The sequence below is a fragment of the Schistocerca piceifrons genome, chromosome 3 (assembly GCF_021461385.2).
Source record: "Schistocerca piceifrons isolate TAMUIC-IGC-003096 chromosome 3, iqSchPice1.1, whole genome shotgun sequence".
In the NCBI taxonomy this organism is placed as follows: domain Eukaryota; kingdom Metazoa; phylum Arthropoda; class Insecta; order Orthoptera; family Acrididae; genus Schistocerca; species Schistocerca piceifrons.
In genome coordinates, this window is record NC_060140.1 from 679,791,954 (window position 1) to 679,815,160 (window position 23,207).

At 42.1% G+C, this 23,207-nt stretch overlaps 1 protein-coding gene across 1 annotated transcript in view; it reads left to right on the plus strand.

Annotated features, from left to right (window-relative positions):
* LOC124787863 (high affinity cationic amino acid transporter 1-like) overlaps positions 1-23,207 on the plus strand; it is a 178,818-nt gene that overhangs the window by 148,417 nt on the left and 7,194 nt on the right. The window contains exon 12 of the mRNA XM_047254826.1: positions 12,248-12,356. Coding sequence (XP_047110782.1) covers positions 12,248-12,356 — 109 coding nt within the window. The remainder of the gene's footprint in view (positions 1-12,247; positions 12,357-23,207) is intronic.

Here is a 23,207-nt window from a genome sequence, read left to right on the forward strand (position 1 = left end):
GTTGTGTGGTGACTAATTTTGTTTTTCTGACATGGTATGCAATTATGTGCCGAAAACTGGCAATATTTCCACATTCCTGGATGCACATCTTTTGAGGCCACAAACTTAATAGAAGCATTGATGGCAGAATGTGGCAAGGCGTACAGATATCAAAGATGATGCATCACCAACGTAATGTAAAAACGGGTGCAAAACATTCTGAGAAGTGCCACACGATGGACGGAATTGGGAACCCTGTACTGGCATCCATTCAAGTTTCAGACTAGTTGATGCAGAATTGGGCAGACACTGTTGTAAAAATGCATCAGAATCTTGATCTTTTATGATATCTGTCCAATCGATACATGTCAAAGATGCACAATTGTGTGATAAGCAATCCATGATATTGTTGTTGGTCCCAGAGATGTGGTTGACATGAGTAGAGTACTGAGCAATAAATTCTGCATAACAGATTTGATGTTGGGAGTTCAATTCAGACACTCACTGAAAAAGTGAAGTTAAGGGTTTGTGGTCTGTGTAAATTTTTAACTCCATACCTTCCTGGTACTGTTGGAAATGTTTGATAGAGAGATATATAGCAAGGAGCTCTCTGTCATATGCACTCCAGTTATTTTGCTGTGTAGACAGATCTTTTGGAAAGAAAGCCATTGACCGCCACATTCCTGATACTAATTGCTAGAGTACTGCCCCCATGGCCTTCTGGCTGGCATCAACAAAAAGAGCCATCTGAGCACTAGAAATGGAGTGGACCAATAAGACAGCCTTCCCTAAAGACAGTTTCATGGACTTGAAATCCTCCTTGGCTGAACCCATCCAGGGGACTTTTCTGACACCAAAAGTGTATTTGCCCTTAGCAGGTAATTGATAGGTTCTATAATTTCTGCAAACTTTGGTATGTGTCGGTGGTTGTAATTGACCGTACCTACAAACCTGTGTAACTCTCTGAATGTGATGGGAAGAGGCACCTGCAAAATGTCTGAGACCCTCTGAGGAGTAAGAGAAATATCATCTCTTAATATAAGGCAACCCAAGAATTGTACTTTGTCCTCTGCAGATACACATTTGTCCTTGTTAATTTTGATGCCATTTCCATCAAGACAAGAGAAAACTGCTTTCAAATGGGAATTATGGTCACTCATATTATCAGAAAAACTAACATAGCAAAAAATGTGAGTTAAACCATGTATAATCTCATCCATAAAATGCTGCCACCTCTGAGCAGCAACATTGTGTTCAAATATCCTGGAAGGTGTCATGATAGTGGTTTTGTACTTGTCTGCCTCTGCCGTTGTAATTTGTGCAAAAGCCTTAGCACAGTCTATGACACTGAACACAGAGGCACCTTCTAAACCGCTTGTGAAAACAACTCATTCAGTATCGGGTACTGGTCATTGACTATTGCACTTGCCACAATAGTGCTTGTAGACATACTGAAGATAATACAGACCTTTTCTTCAATATACATATTTATTTATTTAGCGTATGGCATTTAAGTACATTTCAGTATTGGATCACATTATTATACATTACATATATTCACAGACAAACATCTAGTCCTTGTATAAGTTCAATGGGTTTTTGGGATGCCATGAGGAATTCTTCAATGTCCCCACTCCCCACTGAACACTGTGGCACTGCATTCAATTCTGATGTGTTGGATGGTCTGCTTAGGCACACCGCAGTCACACACTGGTGAAGACAGCAGTCCCCATTTGAAGAGTGAGTCAGCACATCTTCCTTGCCCAGTTCTTAGTCGGTTCAGAGTTGACCAGATCTTGTGGGGCTGATCCAACCCAGGAACTGCCTCAGTAGTGCAAGGCATTAGGTGGCAAGTTTTTAGGGCATTTTGGAGCCATTCTCTTCTCCAAGAGTTGATGTCAGCCCCAGTGAGGCTCTTGAGAGCAAGAGAAGGATGTCTTGAATGAAGCCTCTTGATACTCAGATCACGTATATTGATGTGTACTGGTAGTTCAGGGTTTTTCTTGATCTCGTATTCAATGACCAAGGCTGCTCCTCGTCATATTTTTGGGGTTGGTATATGACTCAGGGCAGGTAGCCTTATGTTAGGTGTAGACCTAATGGCTCCTGAAATAATGCGCATGGTGTTGTTAAGTTCAACATCGATTTTGTTCACATGGCTACTGTTTAGCCACACTGGTGCACAGTACTCCACCACAGAGTATACCAGGCTCAGCACAGACATCCTCAAAGTAGTTGCCATTGATCTCCAGGCGGTTCCACAGTGTTTATGGATGAGGCTGTTTCTTGTTCTCACCTTGACAGCTGTTTTTTTTAAGGTGTGATTTAAATGACAAGGTTCTGTCTAACGTGACCCTTAGGTACTTTGGCTCCTTGTTGTGGTTGAGGCATGTGTTGTCAAAGTATACTTCCAGAGCTCTGTCGGCTTCTCTGTTATTGAGATGGAAGCAAGTTACTTCTGTCTTCATGGCATTAGGCCTAAGCCTCCATTTATGGAAGTATGCTGCCAGGACAGACAGATCAGATGTCAGGGTTTCTTCCATTGAATCAAAATTGTTGTGCCTTGTTGCAGTGGCCCTGTCATCAGTGTAGCCAAATTTCCTACAAGCTGTTTCCGGCATGTCAGCAATGTACAGGCTGAAAAGCAATGGGTCTAATACCGAGCCTTGCGGTAAGCCATTTTGAAGGAATATCGGGCTGCTGACTTTGTTTCCCATGATGACCTGGAATCCTCTGTTACCAATAAGGTTTGTCACTTTTTGACAGTGAATTATTTTCAGCGGTTTATAGGGTAGGCCTTGTCTCCAGACGGTATCATAGGCTGCTGAAAAGTCAATGAAGGACACAGATGTTTTTAATTTCTTTTGGAATCCCACTTCAATATGTGTTATAAGGGCCAGGACTTGGTCTGCACAGCTTCGGTTGGGATGAAAGCTGGCCTGTTCTGCTGGGATGGCCGTGAGTATTGTCTGACTGATCCTGTTATGTAGTAATCATTCCAGAAGTTTGTACACCATGCTAAGCAGTACTATGGGCTGATAGTTTTTCAGAAGATTTCCCAGTTTGCCTAGCTTTAGGGGGCGATTATCTTGGCACGTTTAAGTTCTTGGGGTATGTTTCCTGTCTGCATTAGTGATGTGAAGAACTTTGCTAGCCATATTTTTGAATATTTGCCAGACTTGATAAGAAACTCTGGGAGGATGTCATCTGAGCCAGGGGCTTTACCTGGTTTTGTGTCCTTTATTGCCGCTGAGATCTCTTCGGGGCTGATGTTGCATGAATATTTGGTGTCAACACTGGCGGTTGCTTTTAGCTTTTCTAAGTTCATGTTTAATCCATATTGTTGCCTCTCTGTGGTTTACCCCCTTTGGATGTTTTAACAATGTGCAAAGCAATTTTGTTAGGTGTTGTGGGGTTTTCTTCTCAAGTGATATGGCTGGCTGCTCCTAGTTTTCGAAGCAGGATACATAAATAATATACATGTGGAGCCAATCATACTTTTCCGTAACTACACTAGTTCAATTGGGCACCCTAATTTTAAAAATAGCTTATAAAAAATTCCCTTTTTTATATATGTGCTTAAATGAATGCAAATTACTTGTTGGACTCTTCTGCCATTGATAAAGTATTTAATTTGGGATAAGTAAACATGGAATATTCTTTTACTTTGTGGGTTTTTGTCTAGCAGGGGACTGGAATCACAACTGGGAGGATTTGTGCCAGCCCTGTAAACCTGGGTAACAATTTCTCCATTATTTTAACTTTCACTTTACTGACTGCCTGGAAGTTCTGTACCCAAATCCTGCCATCCGCCTTGAGGTGAGTAGGACATCTCCCTGGTTCTACATCCAGGCTTTTCTGTCATGACTATGCTACAGATTAGTTCTCACACTCTTCCAATTGTCTCAGACCTGTTCTACATCAATTTTTGTAGGTAACAGTTATCTGATGACACATTTATTGGTAGTGAATTGGGCTTATATGCAAACATTATGACTAGTGGGGATCTGTCTGTGGGATTCATGTACTGCTGTACTGAAGGCAAAAACCAACCGATGAAGCAACATGTCACCCCTAGAATGATCTTGATAATGGTTCACTATGAGAGTGGAACACAAATTGCAGATGACCAATATTGAAAATGAAAGGTTAAGGATAGTATAGCACTGTAATGGTATGTGCAATCCCCCTTCTGAAACAGAAATGTGGAAATATTCTCAGTGTGAATGCTATGGTATTATCAGAGACTAAATATTGACATTGTCTGAAGGAACCGAACAAGGTCTGTAAACTGTTAACAATGCCTTATGTGTACATATCACAGGTCAGAAATAACTAGCAAAAGTGGGTGAAGGTGTTGACACAGACCAGTATGAACCTGTCCTCAATGATCTACGTATAGCCCTTCCATAGATGATGTCATCATTCCAGAAGGTAACAGTCCCTGCCTTGCACTCATCGTTGGCTTGCCCATTGCACAGACCATGCAGGACTCTACCCACTCATTAATTTCTTTGTCCATGATCTGACAAATTAAATTTTTGTGAATCGTCATCCAGGTTTGAAATTTTCCTAAATGGCCACCAACTGGCAACTCGTGGTAATATTTACATACTAAGGGTACTAATTCAGGGGGTAAAACACTTGTGGTAATATTTATATACTAAGGGTACTAGCTTAAGGGGTAAAACTATTTTGTCCCTGCGGGACAGCACAAAATATTTTCATTTAAATGATAGGGCTTCCTTTCTCCTCCCTTTATCTTTTCCTCAATTTCCTTTAACCTGATGTTGGATGCCTTGCATTCCATAATGTCCCTAAACAACTCTAAGAGATGCCAATGAACTCCACACCCCATTAACTGATTCCTTGCAAGGTACACTCACTAGATAGATCACTACCCACTTCCACAAAATATGACTAAGGCTGTCAGCAACAAAATGTGTGTATGATTCACTCAAAACTTGAAGGCAGATAGTTGAATTGCCCATTTAGTGGCCTTGGCCTTCCCAGCCCCCAGTTAAGAGACTGGTTACCAGTTTGTAAGTTGAATAGCATACAACTGAACTACAAATTTCTTGGAAAGATCTGGAGCAGCCAACATGGGGGCTGTTGTTAACATCATCAAGGCAGCTTGTTGCAAAGAACATCATCTTGCCACCCCTTTGGGACTCTCAGATAGTGGACAATTGTGAATAGCCTCACTGCAGCTCTGATCATATCCTGGGGAGAAACCATACGTGCCAAAAATGACATCTATGATTAAGCAGTTTTTATCTTAGAAGGCTTAACTTTATGCCCCCCCCCCCCTCCCCAATACCAGCAAATAAAAAAGATTAAATTTAATACCTGAGAAGATACTATCAAGGAGATGGTCAGCTGTGCTGCTCCATTCGAAAGCCTAAATGGAACACAGTTACTCTTATAGAGATTCCAATCACAGTGAAGGCTATGACTGGCTTGGAGTCTTGAGACAATGGAATCTGATAATAGGCTAGGTTGAGATCCAGTGGAGTGAAGAATTTAGCCTTATAAAATCAGGAGAAACATGAATGTAGATTGGGCAGTGAAATGGACAGCAAAATTATCTTTTTGGTCAAGGCATAGTAATCTATGACAGGCCAAATTCCCCCATCTCCTTTAGGAACAAAAAATATGGGTATGAAATATGGAGAGCAGGAAGGTCTATTGATACCATCCTTAAGTGGTTCATCTATAACTGACCTGAGCTCATTCATCCTTAGTGCAGAAATCCTGTATAGTGGATGCCTGACAGGAATATTGTCAGGAAGTTTAATCTTTCACTTGCTGAATTTAGCAATTCCCAGAACATTGGTGAGCACATTTGGATATTCCTCACGTACACACTGCAGCAGTGCATCCTACTTGGAAGGTAGATGATTAAAATCATCCATCTCTGATCCTGTGCTTCTCTGGCCATATCAACCTGTGCCAGTGCTTCACAAGAATTGTCATAAAATTTATAGATTCAGTCCCTAGTAAAATATAATGAAAATCCTCATTCTTTCCTATTAACAATAAAGCCATGTGTTGGATAAAGTCAGAACAAAGAATTATTGGTACAGTTAATTGACGGACTACCTTCACCTTAAATTTCCAAATGAAACCATAGATCCTCACCTAAATGCTGAATTTCAGTTTACCAGGGCCATCCTACAGTTACAAACTTCAGTACCCATTGGGGGAACTGGCACAGTGCTTGGCACTAGTGATACCACTCCTCACTAATCAATGACACCATGTGTCAAGTAGGGCACAAACCAGTTCTCCATTCTTACTAATGTAAATAAGTAGAACAGGAGCAACAGGTGAAGCCACTATTCTATTACACACTATTCAGCCTAACCTTGCCCCTATTCTTAATCTCTAGTCAGTCAGTATTCTCATTGTTCTTTTGCTGGATCCCCTGACAATCTTGTTTAAAATGGTCAGGACATCCACATCGAAAACACATATATAGAATCCTATAATCTGTGAGGTATCCTTTTGTGCCTTTGTTATACACCTTTGAATCCTGTATCTTGGTGTCTGTTGTTTGCTTCATATCTGCATAATATACACTGTGCACCAGCCAAGAGACAACTCATAAAACTATACTTATACTTACACCAGTACCATTGATTGCCTTTGCTGTGTGCCTGATGTGCCACACAGTAAAGCTAAGGGCTCCCCAATTTGTTGTATCTGCCATTAGTGCCTTTGCACTAATTCCTGTAGTGCCTGCGAGGATATCAATTGCATACACCAATACTCTCGTAATCCACTAAGACTATATTGCACAACCCTAGTTTATTAACATAATCCATTAAATGCCCTGTACACTTCTCCCCTGCAGGTCTGGGGGTCAGAATAGGCCCGAGGTATTCCTGCCTGCCGTAAGAGGCTACTAAAAGGAATCTCACACTTTTCAGCCCTATGAGTTCAGGTCCCATTCTATGGTTTGACCAGCCACTTTCAAAATTCTACAGAAGTGCGGGCCATATGGGGGAGGATGCCTTACGTGGTGCATGAGTTACCCATAGTGCCCTCAAATTCGATTGCCTGAATCTTTTGTCATGGCTTTGCATCTCCATCTGCTATTCAACTATTTGAGCGAGGACACTTTCCAGGGTATGTCATCTTCTTCCGTTGTCTCCTGTCCTCTTTTGCCCCCATGACAATATTGGATTTCTCTGCACCCAATATCCAGCACAATAGTCAGTCTGTTGTGGTGAGGCCGTCATGTACCCATTTGGTGGTAGCCCCCTGACGGCACAGGGATCGCACTGCTGCTGCCTGAGCTGTAAACTCCCCATGTATGTGAAGGAGTAGATGCCTGTCTTCCTGGGGCATCAGGACTCCCGGCAATGGCCATCATGGCAGTTGGCCTTTGCTGTGGCTGGGTGGCACCTATGGGGAGAGCCCCTGATCAGAGTGGGTGGCATCAGGGTGGATGACCCACAATGAAGCAGACTAAGTCATCTCTTGCTGGTGACCGTACGGCACCAGCAGTCTCTAAGAAGGGCAAGATCGAATACAACGTTGACAGGTATGACCATAAATCGTTTCCATCCCCTGCTACACCATGGGAGGAACATAGGACTACAGAATGTATAGAACCACATTTGCCTCGGTTTTTAGTCTGTAGCAGAAATGATGGGGACTCCTTTCTACCTCTGAAGCCTCAGTTTTTCATTGAACACTTTGAGGATAAGTTTGGAGAAGTGACAGAACTGTCAAAGATGTGAAATGGAAGAGTCTTAATTCAGACAGCATCTTCTGCCCAATCCTTAGCATTATTCATCTGAGGAAGTGGTGGATATCTTAACATCCCCTGCGGGACTGGATCTCACTGATGCCTCATCCACCACAGAAATGGCTACAAATACTCAATCGGTGGCAGCAGGTGACCCTGAGGCATAACCTGCCTCCTGGCACACTTCATGCCTTCCCAGCCTCACGGTAATGTCATCCTCCAGTGGAATTGCAGAGGTTTTTTCCACCACCTGGCTGAGCTATGCCAACTGTTAAGCTTTACACCAGCTTTCTGCATTTCTTGTAATATCCCCTATAGCCATGGAGGGCAGGGGTTCGCATTGCCAGTAACCAGGTTTACTGGAGGGCAATGCAGAGGGCAGGTGTAAAGCTTAACAGTTGGATTAGCTCAGCCAGGTGGTGGAAAAAACCTCTGCAATTCCACTGGAGGAGGATTTTTATCCAGAATTTCCTGTCGCTTCGTACTTTCCATGTTCACGTTGGTGCCTGCCAAAATCCCTCCCCCCCCCCCTCCCCCCCCCTCCCCCCCCCCCCCCCACACACACACACACACACACACACACACATCCAGGAGAATGGAGTTCCACAGGGCTCTGTATTGAGGGTATCTCTATTTTTAGTGGCCATTAACAGTCTAGCAGCACCTCTAGGGCTGCCTGTCTCACACTCTCTGTATGCAGATGACTTCTGTGTTTCGTACTACTCCATCAGTACTGGTGTTGATGAGTGCCTATAGGGAGACAACCACAAGGTGCAGTCATGGGCTCTAGCCCACAGCTTTTGGCCACAACGTCATGTGTTATGCACTTCATCCGGAACCAGAACTTTACCTTACTGATGATCCCCTCACTGTAGTGGAGACATATTGATTCTTAGGACTGGTTTTTGATGCCAAATTGACTTGGCTTCCTCACCTTCTTCAGGTTAAGCGGAAGTGCTGGCAGCACCTCAGTGCCCTCCGCTGCCTGAGCAACACCAATTGGGATGCAAATCGCTCTACGCTGCTACAGTTCTACATAGGCCTTGTTCAATCCTGCCTTGACTATGGGAGTCTGGTTTATGATTTGGTGGCGCCCTCAGCATTGCGTTTTCTCGACCCAGTGCATCACTGTGGCATTCACCTAGTGACGGGAGCTTTTAGGACGAGTCCGGTGACCAGCGTCCTGGCAGAGGCTGGAGTCCATCCATTGCAGGTCAGGCATGTGCAACTTCTTGCCAGTTACGTTGCACATGTTCATAGTTCTCCTGCACATCTGAATTACAGTCTCCTTTTCCTGCCCACTGCGGTTCATCTCCCACATTGGCGGCCCAGGTCAGGGCTTTCAATTGCAGTTTGTGTGTGATCCCTTCTATCTGAAATGGAGTCCTTGCCTTTACCACCTAAACTCGAGGTCAACTCACGTACACCTATATGGCGTACACCTAGGCCACGGCTTCGCCTGGACCTTTCACATGGCCCAAAGGACTCAGTTCACCCCGCGGCTCTCCACTGTCACTTCCTCTCAATTCTTGACCTGTACCGATGCCATGAAGTGGTTTACACCCTTGACATGTACCCAGGCCATGAAGTGGTTTACACTGATGGCTCGATGGCTGATGGTCATGTCGGCTTCATGTATGTCCATGGAGGACATATTGAACAGCACTCCTTGCCTAATGGCTGCAGTTTTTTCACTGCAGAGCTGGTGGCTATATCTTGTGCTCTTGAGCACATCCATTCATGCCCTGTGGAGTCATTTCTTCTGTGTACTGACTCCTTGAGCAGTCTACAAGCTATCGACCAGTGCTACCATCGTCATCCTTTGGTAGTGACCATCCAGGAGTCCATGTATGCCTTGGAATGGTCCAGTCATTCAATGGGAACCCCAGGACATGTCGGAATCCCAGGCAATGAACTTGCTGACAGGCTAGCCAAACAGGACCCACGGAAACTGCTTATGGAGATCGGCATTCCAATAACTGACCTGCGTTCATTTTTATGCCACCAGGTTTTTCGGCTTTGGGAGACGGAATGGCATAGTCTCAGTACGCACAACAAACTGTGTGCCATTAAGAAAACTATGAATGTGTGGCAGTCCACCATGCGGGCATCTCGCAGGGACTCTGTGGTTCTCTGCTGGCTCTGCATTGGTCACATTTGAGCCACCTGAGGCTACCTCCTGCGCCGTGGAGACCCGCCTCAGTGTTGATGCAGTACCCAGTTGTCAGTGGTCCATATTCTGATGCACTGTCCCACTTTGACTGCCCACTGATGAAATCTTCGGTTACCAGACTTGTTGCTGATAATTTTATCTGACAACACCTCATCGGCTGATTTAGTTTTACGTTTTATTTGTGAGTGTGGGTTTTGTCATTTGATCTAAGTTTTAGTGCATGTCCTTCATCCCTCTGTGTCCTCTAGCCTAGTGCTTTTAGGGTGGAGGTTTTAATGTGTTGCAGATTGGCTGGTGACTCCCTTTTATTCTCTCATGGTCAGCCAGCCATGGTAATCTGTTTTGTCATTTTAATCTCTTCTACCTGTTTCTTGCTTTTCTATGGTTTTCTTGTCCCCTTTTGTTCGTTTCAGTGTTTGTTGCCCTTCCGTCATCCTTGTGGTTTTTCCTTTCTCTCCGTTTCGTGTTGTCAGTTGTGCTTGTTTTATTCCCACCCTTGTGGCATTGTTTTATTCAGAACAAGGGACCAATTACCTAGCAGTTTCCTCCCTTCCCCCCTCTTTTAAGCCAACCAACCAATGAACCAACCAACCTACCAACCAACCTACCAACCAACCAACCTACCAACCTGTAAACTTTGGATATAGCAACATATAAAACTGTTTTCCTTTGAAGTCACAATTTTCACCTTGTCCTTAAAACCATTAGGAACCACAACAGGTACTTACCCTACATTGAAGTATCAACTGACAGTTTTCTACTCTATTGTAACAATCCAAGTAAAGGATTAGGTAAATTAGCAAAAAAATCAATGCAGTCTCAATCCATTATGTCCCCTTGGCTATCAACAAGTCCCCTACCAGTCTCAGTTCTGTGTTCAGTTCCCCCTCCAGTAGTTTCCAAACACTTCACTTTAATTTCTCATCAAGATTCAGAGCAGACATTTCCCCAGTATGTTCCAAGAGGACAGAGGCTTGTTCCTATCACTTATCTATCCATTTACACACCTTTTCAATCCCTTTGATGCAATCCAGATCATGCAATCTAATCAAATAATTTGTTATTTGAGCCTTCAGGCACTGTACTTGTGCACAGGAGGATTTCTCTACTTCAAAACAAGATACAACTAATGCATTTCATTTAAACTGATTTGATGATGGCTACGGCCTCACTCTACACATTAGGATGCATCAGAGCTATGAGAAAAGGGTGTTGCAATACTTCCTCCAACATCCCTACTTGATCAGCTACACTACCAAGGGGCTCACACCCCCTAATTCTAATTTCAAATTGAGATTCTTAATTCCTCAAGTCACTGATTCCAGGCACCTTTATGTCACCCATTCTGGAATGAGCAAATCTCGACCAGTTGATATGTTCTAAATCATCTACTGAGAATAATTTACTAATTAACGGTAAGCCACACAAACAGACATAACCATACTCTGCTACCAGTGTGTACCAGAGGATAGGGAGAGTGGAATGGTTGGTTGATTATGTGGGTTGTTTCTAACAACTTTTATTAAAACCAAAAAACCACACATTAATTCTCAGTTGCAGTGCCTTAAATGAAAAAAGTTTAGTTTAAGTTCATTTACAAGAATAAATTTAAATTTAACTGCCCAGGCGCCATTACCAATAGAACAAGCACAGCAACACAAGGGATTATCTCCCAATTATTAAAAATTTTTGACAATGTGAATTTAAATAATTACATTTAGAAACATGGAGGTTGTTCCAGCACCTGGTACTCAAGGAAAGGTAGTCTTCTCCAAATTCCTGTTGAATTGCTGTCAGTTGCCTCAGATCCCTCTTGACACGCCATATAGAAGGACCCCGACATACCCAGTAAAACTATCAGGTTTTAATGGAGCTCGAACCATTCCTTATGTCAGCAGCAATCATTACACTTGCATTTGCCTGTATCAGATCAGCACCAAAAGTCTTTCTGCCAACAAGTACCTTGCTGCTCCACAGTGTACAGCAGTTGCATGCCATGTGATGCTTGTGCTTGGTGCGGCCACTGCAAAAATGAAAGTTGTGCAGCTGGCAGCCACAAAACAGTGATGTGTCCAACACAGCACAAGATGCGTATATGTTATTTTTTATTACTCCTAATATTTACTGAGTAAAATATATTTGTCTTAACAGCACTCTCTTCCAGACTGCCCCATCCCCCACTCCTCATTTTATTGAAAATGACTACAGGATACATATAAACAAACTAATATTAAAATTTCAGTATACTTTAATTGCTTATGGTGTAAACTTGATGCATGCATGTGTAGAGTATCTTGATGATAACTCTAGGAAGAGTAACACAGAAATTTTTATTTCAGGTACCATTTATACCCATTCTGCCTGCAACGTGTATTTTTGTCAACACTTATTTAATGATGATGTTGGATGTGTTCACGTGGATCCGATTTGGTGTATGGATCATCATAGGTAAATAAACATTTTGTTTTAAGAAGGTAGTGCCCTATAGCTCACAAATATTTGAATATGTCATAATAAACTGCAAAGAGCTGCTGATAAAAATTTCTTTGTTGTATATGAGTTTCAGTCCATAGATCATAATAAGGCTCATGTACATGGTGGTCCATCTGAAGTTTTGGATGAGACTATCTTGAAAACTATACATCAGGTAAAAATAGTGGGTAAGACAAGTTCGTAAGCTCAAAGGGGGACATCAAATGATACTACACGTGACCTCCAGCCCCCACCCCCTTCTTAGATGGAAACACCCATTTTTTTTATTGCACATTCGGATTCTCCATAAAAAAGTAATCAAGTTTTGTCTGAAACATTTTTTTAAACCATTGACAGATGGCGCTGAAATTGAGAAAAAAGTAAAATTGGGGAAGAACTCTGATTTATTTAGAATTATCCGAGAAAGCCGCATCAAAGCAATAAAAAATGTGCACCAATTCTTTCGTTACAGCAAACTAAGCTATTTTTGTACAAATTGTACTGTATCCTACTTTTGGCATCACCCAGGACCAACGACATGGACGTAGTAGAATGATGTTCCCATGGTGTGCTTCATTAGTGGGAGTCCTCTTGCCTCTCACATGTTGGGGTGCTTCATTAATGTGAGACCCCTTGCCTCTCACAATTTGGGGTGCTTAATTAATGAAATTATCCATGAAGAAATTGTTCAAAATTATCCCCATTTGCTTCAATGAATAAAGTCATCATCTGCAAAAGTTGTCCACAGTTTTGAGCAGCACGTCCCGTGGTATGGCTGCAAATGCTCTTTGAATGTGTTGCTCCATATTGTTTCTGGTTGTGGGCTGTCTTTCATAAACAATATTTTTTAAGTAACCCCACAAGAAAAAATTAGGAGATGTTAGGTCCGGCGAATGTGGAGGCCACTGAATTGGTCCGCTGCGTCCTATCCACCGACCAGGGTACTGCAAATTTAAAATGTTCCGCACATTTTTAGCATAATGGGGAGCTGCTCCATCCTGTTGGAACCACATTTGTTGCCTAGTTTCTAAATCAGTAACTTCCATTAGCTCCAATAAATCATCATGGAGAAGTTGTAAATAAGATTCCCCAGTAACATTTCGGTCAAAAAATATGGTCCTATCAAGTAACCGTTTAAAATTCCACACCAGACTATTAACGACCATTTGTGTTGATTGTCAACGGGTCTGTGCCAGTGTGGATTGACAGGGGACCAATAATGACAATCATGACAATTTAATTCGCCATTGTTTTTGAATGTGACCTCATTGGTGAACATAACACATCTAAAAAAAATCATTGTCACCTCTTATCATTTCCAAGACCCATTGGCAGAAATGCACACGTATTTGCATATCTTTCATCGTTAATGCCTGAGTCAGTATGATATGATACGCATGATATTTATGTGCCTTCAAAATCCTCAAAACAGTTGATTTCGGTATTCCACTTTCTCTCTGAATTGCATGACTAATAATTTTGGGATTCAGTTGAACACAGGTGAGAATGGTAAGGGTATGAGCATCATTTTCATTGTATTTGCAATGATGAGGTGGACAGTGCGTGTATCCATTTCGAGCTCGTTGAGTGCAATTTCAAATAATGTTTTTGCTTGGACATCATCTGTTAGGGAAACTATCCGCATACAATTGTGCAGCTGCAGTGTAATTGTTATGGCACTCACCTGAAATTAACATCATATTAACAATTTCTGTAGAAGGTTAGTGAGCCATGTTTCACTAAAGAATAATTTACTTTCGTCATTTGATGTTTACGGTTCACAATCTGAAAGTGAAGTGACATCTGATCGCATTGCACTGACCTTTATACTGCGCCGTAGTTCACAGTTTGGCCACGGTAGTGCCACAGTTGGGTGAGTAATGCCTCCCTCCATCAAAAACTGTGGAGGGTAGGATACATTTTGTAAAAAAATAGCTTAATTTGGCGTAATGAAAGAATTGGTGTGCATTTTGTATTGATTTGATATGTCCTTCTTGGATCATTCTACATAAATCGGAGTTCTTCCCCAATTTTAATTTTTCTCAATTTCATTGCCACCTGTCAATGGTTTAAAAATGTTTCAGACAAAACTTGATTACTTTTTTTTATGGAGAATTCGAATCTGCAATAAAAAATGGGTGTTTCCACTTAAGATTTAAAAGTTGCCCCCTGCCCCACCCAAGGGGGCGGGAGCTGGGGGTCACGTGCAGTATCATTTGATGTCCCTCTCTGAGCTTACGAACTTGTCTCACCCACTAGTTTTACCCGAGGTATAGTTTTCTATTCTGTATACCATTGGTGTACAGAATACCTGATGATAATCTGTGGACCAAAACAGTACAACAAAGGAGAAGAGAATAGCAGTGAATCACTAAATCTGTTGTTTCATTACAGCAGATTTAGATTTCAACTATTACATAGTTTTCTTTGGTGCAAAAAATTACAAAACAGGAGAATCAGGAACAAAAGTAAGATTTTTTTAACAATATATTGAGAGTTCAGACATAAGCACTATATAGTTACATACCACGTAACAATAGGTGACATTAGTCTAAAGTGTCACTTAGTAAGCATTATTGGTTTATGTAGAGCGTACCAGGGTGTAAAATGTCAAAAGGTATGAAGCTAGTCACTGGCACATAAAAAATGAATGAATAAGTAAAATAAAGAAATCAAAATAGTACAATAGCATAACCTGAAATCGTACATTATAAAAATACATTGGTGCCATCTCTGGCTGTATAGTATAATCATGTGGAGTAAAACAGCATTACAGTGTCGAATGGTATCGCACTAGCCAGTGGTGCATAAAAAATTAACAAATAAGTAAAATAAAGGAATATATTAGAGTTATGAGAAACAAAATACGTTAATTCTTGGAGGCATGTACCATCTATGCAACCAGTTAACCAATTGAAGGCAGTTTGTTTGTTGCCATGCGCGTTTCACTTGATTTATTTGGGAAGCATCCTCAGTGGCCTGTAATACATGTTTCCTTTTTTACATACAATAAATGTATTATGTGGCACACACACACACACACACACACACACACACACACACACACACACACACACACACCAACAACAACAACAACAACAACAACAACTGGGAAAAAAATCAAACCACAATACAAACAAAAGAAAGACAAACACACAACAACAGTTGGCAACACTGCACACCAAAAACACACATATGTTGGTCACAAAATGGAAAGTGCAAGTGATATAAGTGATGTGACAAGTGTGGGTGAAAGAATGCCAGAAATCGGCCAGCTGGAGTATGGAAAATAATGAATACATCTCCAGGACCACATGCGAGTTAACAGCACTGGAAATTATAAGTAACACCGAATAATAAGTTCACATTACAAACTTTGTGCTACAAAAGTCGATTTTAACCTAAAAAAGCATGAGAAAGACATGGAAAAATGTAATATAACAGCATATTATATCTATCACATAATAAGTTTATTGTATGCAAAAAAGGAAACATGTATTACAAGTGACTGATGATACTTCCCAAATAAATGAAGCAAAACACATATGGCAACAAACAAACTGCCTTCAATTGGTTGCATAGGCAGTACATACCTCCAAGAATTTAAAGCAGCTAAAGGAAAGACAGAAAAAAGATGAAAATATGTTCTACTGGGTTTAAGTAAGGACGTGATTATATCAAATTGTGTGCCCTCATTGGGCTAATATAAGTCACAAACCAAGCTAAGGAATGACATAACTGCACTTAGTATAATTTTTTGACACTAAGTCCTTAGAAACAATTAAAAATATGAAAGTAGTATAATAAGTTAAAAGAGCATCCATAAAAGGTGTACTGTAGCAGTATGAAAAGCCAAACAACTCATGGACACAATATATATTACTGATGTGCACCACACTGTGGCAATAACACAAATGTCATTAATATATTAAGCAATGGAATAGATCTTTTGGCTTATAAATCAACAGTGTGACAGTTTCAATTAATGTTAAATATATTGTGTAGCAAAGTATAATAAATAGAGTGAAAGTTTCAGACAATGTAAATCTATTGTGTCGTGAAGTATGGTAGCCCTTAAGTGGGTGAAAACAGTACCTACCAAATCAGTGGTGGTTTATTCCATATGGTTATACTATAAGCCCAGAGATGGCGCCAATATATTTTTGCAATGCATGATTTTACATTATGCCCAGAGAAGTCACACTCTGTGCTATTGTGTGGAATTGTAAATGGATCTCCTTCCATTTGTTTATAATGCGAAATAAATTATACACTTTCCTGTAGTTATTGTTATTGACAGGGTGGTCTGTTTTCTATGGTTTAACTGTTACTTCTGGACTTATTATCAAGTACATTTTTTAATTTTTTAAAAAATTGTGTCTGCTGTAATAAAACAATGGATTCCATAATCAATTGCTGTTATTTTCTCCATGGTCTATGTGGGACAATTGCTGGTCACAATAGGATATATATGGATTCTAATATAATTAAAATAAATTTGTGTCAGTAACTCTTGCCTGTGAATGTTGTTGTTTTCCAAATAGAATTTTCACCTTTTTAGTGTCATTTAGTACTTCACAGGAATCAGTCATTATACAAGTAAGCTTCTTTGCTGATAACACAAAATTCCAGTGCATGGTAGTGTTCCATTATCATCAACAAAAATAATTACTCACCAAGAGTGGGTGCAAATCAAGATAAATGATAGGACAATTGGTGCACAGGTGATCTAAAAGCTGAAAAGAGTTTTTCAGAGGAAGAGCAATTTTAAGAATGATATGGCAGAAAAATGCAAATATTATACTCATTAAAAACAATCTGGAAGGGTGAGAAAAATACAATAACAGTGTTGTTGTTGTTGTTGTTGTTGTTGTTGTCGTCGTCTTCCGTCCAGAGACTGGTTTGATGCACCTCTCCATCCTACTCTATCCTGTGCAAGCTTCATCATCTCCCAGTACCTACTGCAACCCTCATCCTTCTGAATCTGCTTAGTGTATTCATCCCTTGGTTTCCCTCTACAATTTTTACCCTCCACACTGCCCTCCAATACTAAATTGGTGATCCCTTGGTGCCTCAGAACATGTCTTTGCCAACCAATCCCTTCTTCTAGTCAAGTCGTGCCACAAATTTCTCTTCTCCCCAATTCTATTCAACGCCTCCTCATTAGTTATGTGGTCTACCCATCTGACCTTCAGCGTTCTTCTATAGCACCACATTGCGAAAGCTTCTATTCTCTTCTTGTCTAAACTATTTATCGTCCATGTTTCACTTCCATACATACAAGAGCAATACAATATAGAAAGGGGATACATAAAACATTATAAAATGTTGGAGAATGGTGAAGGATGGGAGGGCGTATTATAGTATTTGAGAGTTGTAGCATCGCGCTTTAGTGTTTACTTCATAGATTCTTACTTAAATTGCGTATGAGTTTAGTATAACAGGTGTAATTTCGAGTTTTAGATACTGTAATCATAAATTCAGGCAGATTGCAGTGCAGTCGTTAGGCATTTGTTCAGGTTAGTTAATACATTCTTTGCGTGTTTCCCTTGCATTATCTAGGCACAGACTCGTGTTTCAGTAACTGTTGTTCAACATCGATTAGAATGGACAGGGACTGTGATTACTGTGTTCAGATGAGGGTTGAGTTGGCATCCCTTCGCTCACAGATGCAAGCGGCGCTGACTTCGGCCACGCAGTTTGAGGCTGTTGCCAATGGGCACCACTGTGGGGAGCCGGACTTTGGTATCACGGGGATGTCAACCTCGTCCCGTCTGTTCCCAGATCGGTCTGCCGCTGTGGTTGCCCCCGTTGCTGCCCGCAGTGGGGCTGACCCCTCCCCTGTGGTTGATTGGGAGGTCGTTCCAAGGCGTGGCAGGCAGCGAAAGACGTCCCCGGAGGCTGATCAGAAAGCCTCCCCGGTGCGTCTGGCAAACAGGTTTCAGGCACTGTCTCTGGCTGAGCCAGATGCAGCTGCCTGCTCTGTTTCAGAGGATGATTCTCAGCCTTCAAGGTCCGGGCAATCACAGAGGGTGGGCTTATTGGTAGTTGGGAGCTCCAATGTTAGGCACGTAATGGGGTCCCTTAGGGATATGGCGGCTAAGGAGGGGAAGAAATCCAGTGTGCACTCCGTGTGCATCCCAGGTGGAGTCATTCCTGATGTGGAAAGGGTCCTTCCAGATGCCATGAAGAGCACAGGGTGCTGCCAGCTGCAGGTGGTGGCACATGTCGGCATTAATGACGTGTGTCTCTTTGGATCTGAGGAAATTCTCTCTGGATTCCAGTGGCTATCTGATTTGGTGAAGGCTGCCGGTCTTGCTTACGAGATGAAGACAGAGCTCACCATCTGCAGCATTGTTGACAGAAACGACTGCGGACCTTTGGTGCAGAGCCGGGTGGAGGGTCTGAATCAGAGGCTCAGACGGTTTTGCGACCGTGTTGGCTACAGATTCCTTGACTTGTGCCATAGGGTGGTGGGGTTTCAGGTTCCGCTGAATAGGTCAGGAGTTCACTACACTCAGCTGGTGGCTACACGGGTAGTGGAGGCTGTGTGGCGTGGACTGGGCGGTTTTTTAGGTTAGAAGGCCTCGGGAAAGTATGGGGTGGGCTGCAATCTCAAAGGGTGCATGGCAAATAGAGGACGTGCTTGGATCAAGGAACAGTCGGAATTGTAGTTGTAAATTGTTGTAGTTGTGCTGGGAAAGTCTCTGAGCTTCAAGCGCTAATAGGAAGCACAGAAGCTGAAATCATTATAGGTACAGAAAGCTGGCTAAAGCCTGAAATAAGTTCTGCAGAAATTTTTACGAAGTCTCAGACGGTGTTCAGGAAAGATAGATTAGGCAGAATTGGTGGTGGAGTGTTTGTGTCTGTCAGTAGTGGTTTATCTTGTAGTGAAGTCGAAGTAGATCCTCCGTGTGAATTGGTATGGGTGGAGGTTATGCTTAACAGCCGAACTAAGTTAATAATTGGCTCCTTCTACCGACCCCCAGACTCCGATGATATAGTTGCTGAACAGTTCAGAGAAAATCTGAGTCTCGTAAGAAATAAATACCCCACTCATACGGTTATAGTTGGTGGGGACTTCAACTTTCCCTCGATATGTTGGCAAAAATACTTGTTCAAAACTGGTGGTAGGCAGAAAACATCTTCCGAGATTGTCCTAAATGCTTTCTCCGAAAATTATTTCGAGCAGTTAGTACACGAACCCACGCGAATTGTAAATGGTTGCGAAAACACACTTGACCTCTTAGCCACAAACAATCCAGAGCTGATAGAGAGCATCATGACTGGTACAGGGATTAGTGATCACGAGGTCGTTGTAGCTAGGCTCAATACCGTTTCTTCCAAATCCACCAGAAACAAACGCAAAATAATTTTATTTAAAAAAGCGGATAAAGTGTCACTAGAAGCCTTCCTAAGAGACAATCTCCATTCCTTCCGAACTGACTATGCAAATGTAGACAAGATGTGGCTCAAATTCAAAGATACAGTAGCAACAGCAATTGAGAGATTCATACCTCATAAATTGGTAAGAGATGGAACTGATCCCTCGTGGTACACAAAACAGGTCCGAACGCTGTTGGAGAGGCAACAGAAAAAGCATGCGAAGTTCAGAAGAATGCAAAATCCCGAAGACTGGCTAAAATTTACAGATGCGCAAAATTTGGCACAAACTTCAATGCGAGATGCCATTAATAGGTTCCACAATGAAACATTGTCTCGAAATTTGGTAGAAAATCTGAAGAAATTCTGGTCGTATGTAAAGTACACAAGTGGCAAGATGCAGTCAATACCTTCGCTGCGCAGTGCCGATGGTACTGTTACCGACGACTGTGCCACTAAAGCGGAGTTATTGAATGCAGTTTTCCGAAATTCCTTCACAGGGAAGACGAATGGAATATTCCAGAATTTGAAACACGAACAGCTGCTAGCATGAGTTTCTTAGAAGTAGATATGTTAGGGGTTGCGAAGCAACTCAAATCGCTTGATACGGGCAAGTCTTCAGGTCCAGATTGTATACCGATTAGGTTCCTTTCAGATTACGCTGATACAATAGCTCCCTACTTAGCAATCAAATACAACCGCTCGCTCACCGATAGATCTGTACCTACAGATTGGAAAATTGCGCAGGTCACACCAGTGTTTAAGAAGGGTAGTAGGAGTAATCCATCTAACTACAGACCTATATCATTGACGTTGGTTTGCAGTAGGGTTTTGGAGCATATACTGTATTCAAACATTATGAATCACCTCGAAGGGAACGATCTATTGATATGTAATCAGCATGGTTTCAGAAAATGTCGTTCTTGTGCAACACAGCTAGCTCTTTATTCGCACGAAGTAATGGCCGCTATCGACAGGGGATCTCAAGTTGATTCCGTATTTCTAGATTTCCGGAAAGCTTTTGACACCGTTCCTCACAAGTGACTTCTAAACAAGCTGCGGGCCTATGGTGTATCATCTCAGTTGTGCGACTGGATTCGTGATTTCCTGTCAGGAAGGTCACAGTTCGTAGTAAGAGACGGCAAATCATTGAGTAAAACTGAAGTGATATCAGGTGTTAGCCAGGGAAGCGTCCTGGGACCTCTGCTGTTCCTGATCTATATAAATGACTTGGATGACAATCTGAGCAGTTCTCTTAGGTTGTTCGGAGATGATGATGTAATTTACCGTCTAGTAAGGTCATCCAAAGACCAGTATCAGTTGCAAAGTGATTTAGAAAAGATTTCTGTATGGTGTGGCAGGTGGCAGTTGACGCTAAATAACGAAAAGTGTGAGGTGATCCACATGAGTTCCAAAAGAAATCCGTTGGAATTCGATTACACGATAAAGAGTACAATTCTCAAGGCTGTCAATTCAACTAAGTACCTGGGTGTCAAAATCACGAACAACTTCAGTTGGAAAGACCACATAGATAATATTGTGGGGAAGGCGAGCCAAAGGTTGCGTTTCATTGGCAGGACGCTTAGAAGATGCAACAAGTCCACTAAAGAGACAGCTTACACTACACTCGTTCGTCCTCTGTTAGAATATTGCTGCGCGGTGTGGGATCCTTACCAGGTGGGATTGACGGAGGACATCGAAAGGGTGCAAAAAAGGGCAGCTTGTTTTGTATTATCACGTAATAGGGGAGAGTGTGTGGCAGATATAATACGCGAATTGGGATGGATGTCATTACAGCACAGACGTTTTTCGTCGCGGCGAGATCTATTTACGAAATTTCAGTCACCAACTTTCTCTTCCGAATGTGAAAATATTTTGTTGAGCCCAACCTACATAGGTAGGAATGATCATCAAAATAAAATAAGAGAAATCAGAGCTCGAACAGAAAGGTTTAGGTGTTCATTTTTCCCGCGCGCTGTTCGGGAGTGGAATGGTAGAGAGATAGTATGATTGTGGTTCCATGAACCCTCTGCCAAGCACTTAAATGTGAATTGCACAGTAGTCATGTAGATGTAGATGTAGATGAACAGGAGAATGAAGGAGAAGGTAAGAAATCGCGGAGGAATCAGAGAAAGGGAATGATGGATGCCAGATATGGGTGGGATAGGGTGAGGAGCGGTAGGAAATGGAAAATGGATGAGGAGCAGGAGGATTGTGGAAAGAGAAGTCAAGTGGGAAGACATCAAAAAACAATCACAGTATATTGGTAGGAGCAGGAGGGACGAAAGAGTGAAAGAAAGAAGGGTAAGAGAGTGAAAATGAGAGGTTGTAGATATGCATAATGAGAAACATGAAAGTATGATATAAGTATGGGAGGGATGTTCAGAGACTGAACTAGCAAGCAAGAAGACCCGGGTTCGAGTCCCAGCTGCAGCACAAATTTTACACTACTGGCCATTAAAATTGCTACACCAAGATGATGACGAGCTACAGACATGAAATTTAACCCACAGGAAGAAGATGCTGTGATATGAAAATGATTAGCTTTTCAGAGCATTCACACAGGGTTGGCGCCGGTGGCATCACCTACAACATGCTGACATGAGGAAAGTTTTCAACCGATTTCTCATACACAAACAGCAGTTGACTGGCGTTGCCTGGTGAAATGTTGTTGTGATGCCTCGTGTAAGGAGGAGAAAAGCGTACCATCACGTTTCCTACTTTGATAAAGGTCGGATTGTAGCCTATCGCGATTTTGGTTTATCGTATCACAAAATTACTGCTCGCATTGGTCGAGATCCAATGACTGTTAGCAGAATATGGAATCGTTGGGTTCAGGAGGGTAATACAGAACACTGTGCTGGATCCCAATGGTCTCGTATCACTAGCAGTCGAGATGACAGGCATCTTATCCACATGTCTGTAACGGATCGTGCAGCCACATCTCGATTCCTGAGTCAACAGATGGGGACGTTTACAAGACAACAACCATGTGCACGAACAGCTCGACGATGTTTGCAGCAGCATGGACTATCAGCTCGGAGACCATGGCTGTGGTTACCCATGACGGTGCAACACAGACAGGAGCGCCTGCAGTGGTGTACTCAACGACAAACCTGGGTGCACGAATGGCAAAACGTCATTTTTTCAAATGAATCCAGGTTCTGTTTACAGTATCATGATGGTTGCATCCGTGTTTGGTGACATCATGGTGAACGCACATTGGAAGCATGTATATGTATACTGGCGTATCACCCGGCGTGATGGTATGGGGTGCCATTGGTTACACGTCTCGGTCACCTTTTGTTCGCATTGACGGCACTTTGAACAGTGGACGTTACATTTCAGATGTGTTACGACCCGTGACTCTACCCTTCATTCATTCCCTGCAAAACCCTCCATTTCAGCAGGATAATGCATGACCAAATTTTGCAGGTCCTCTAC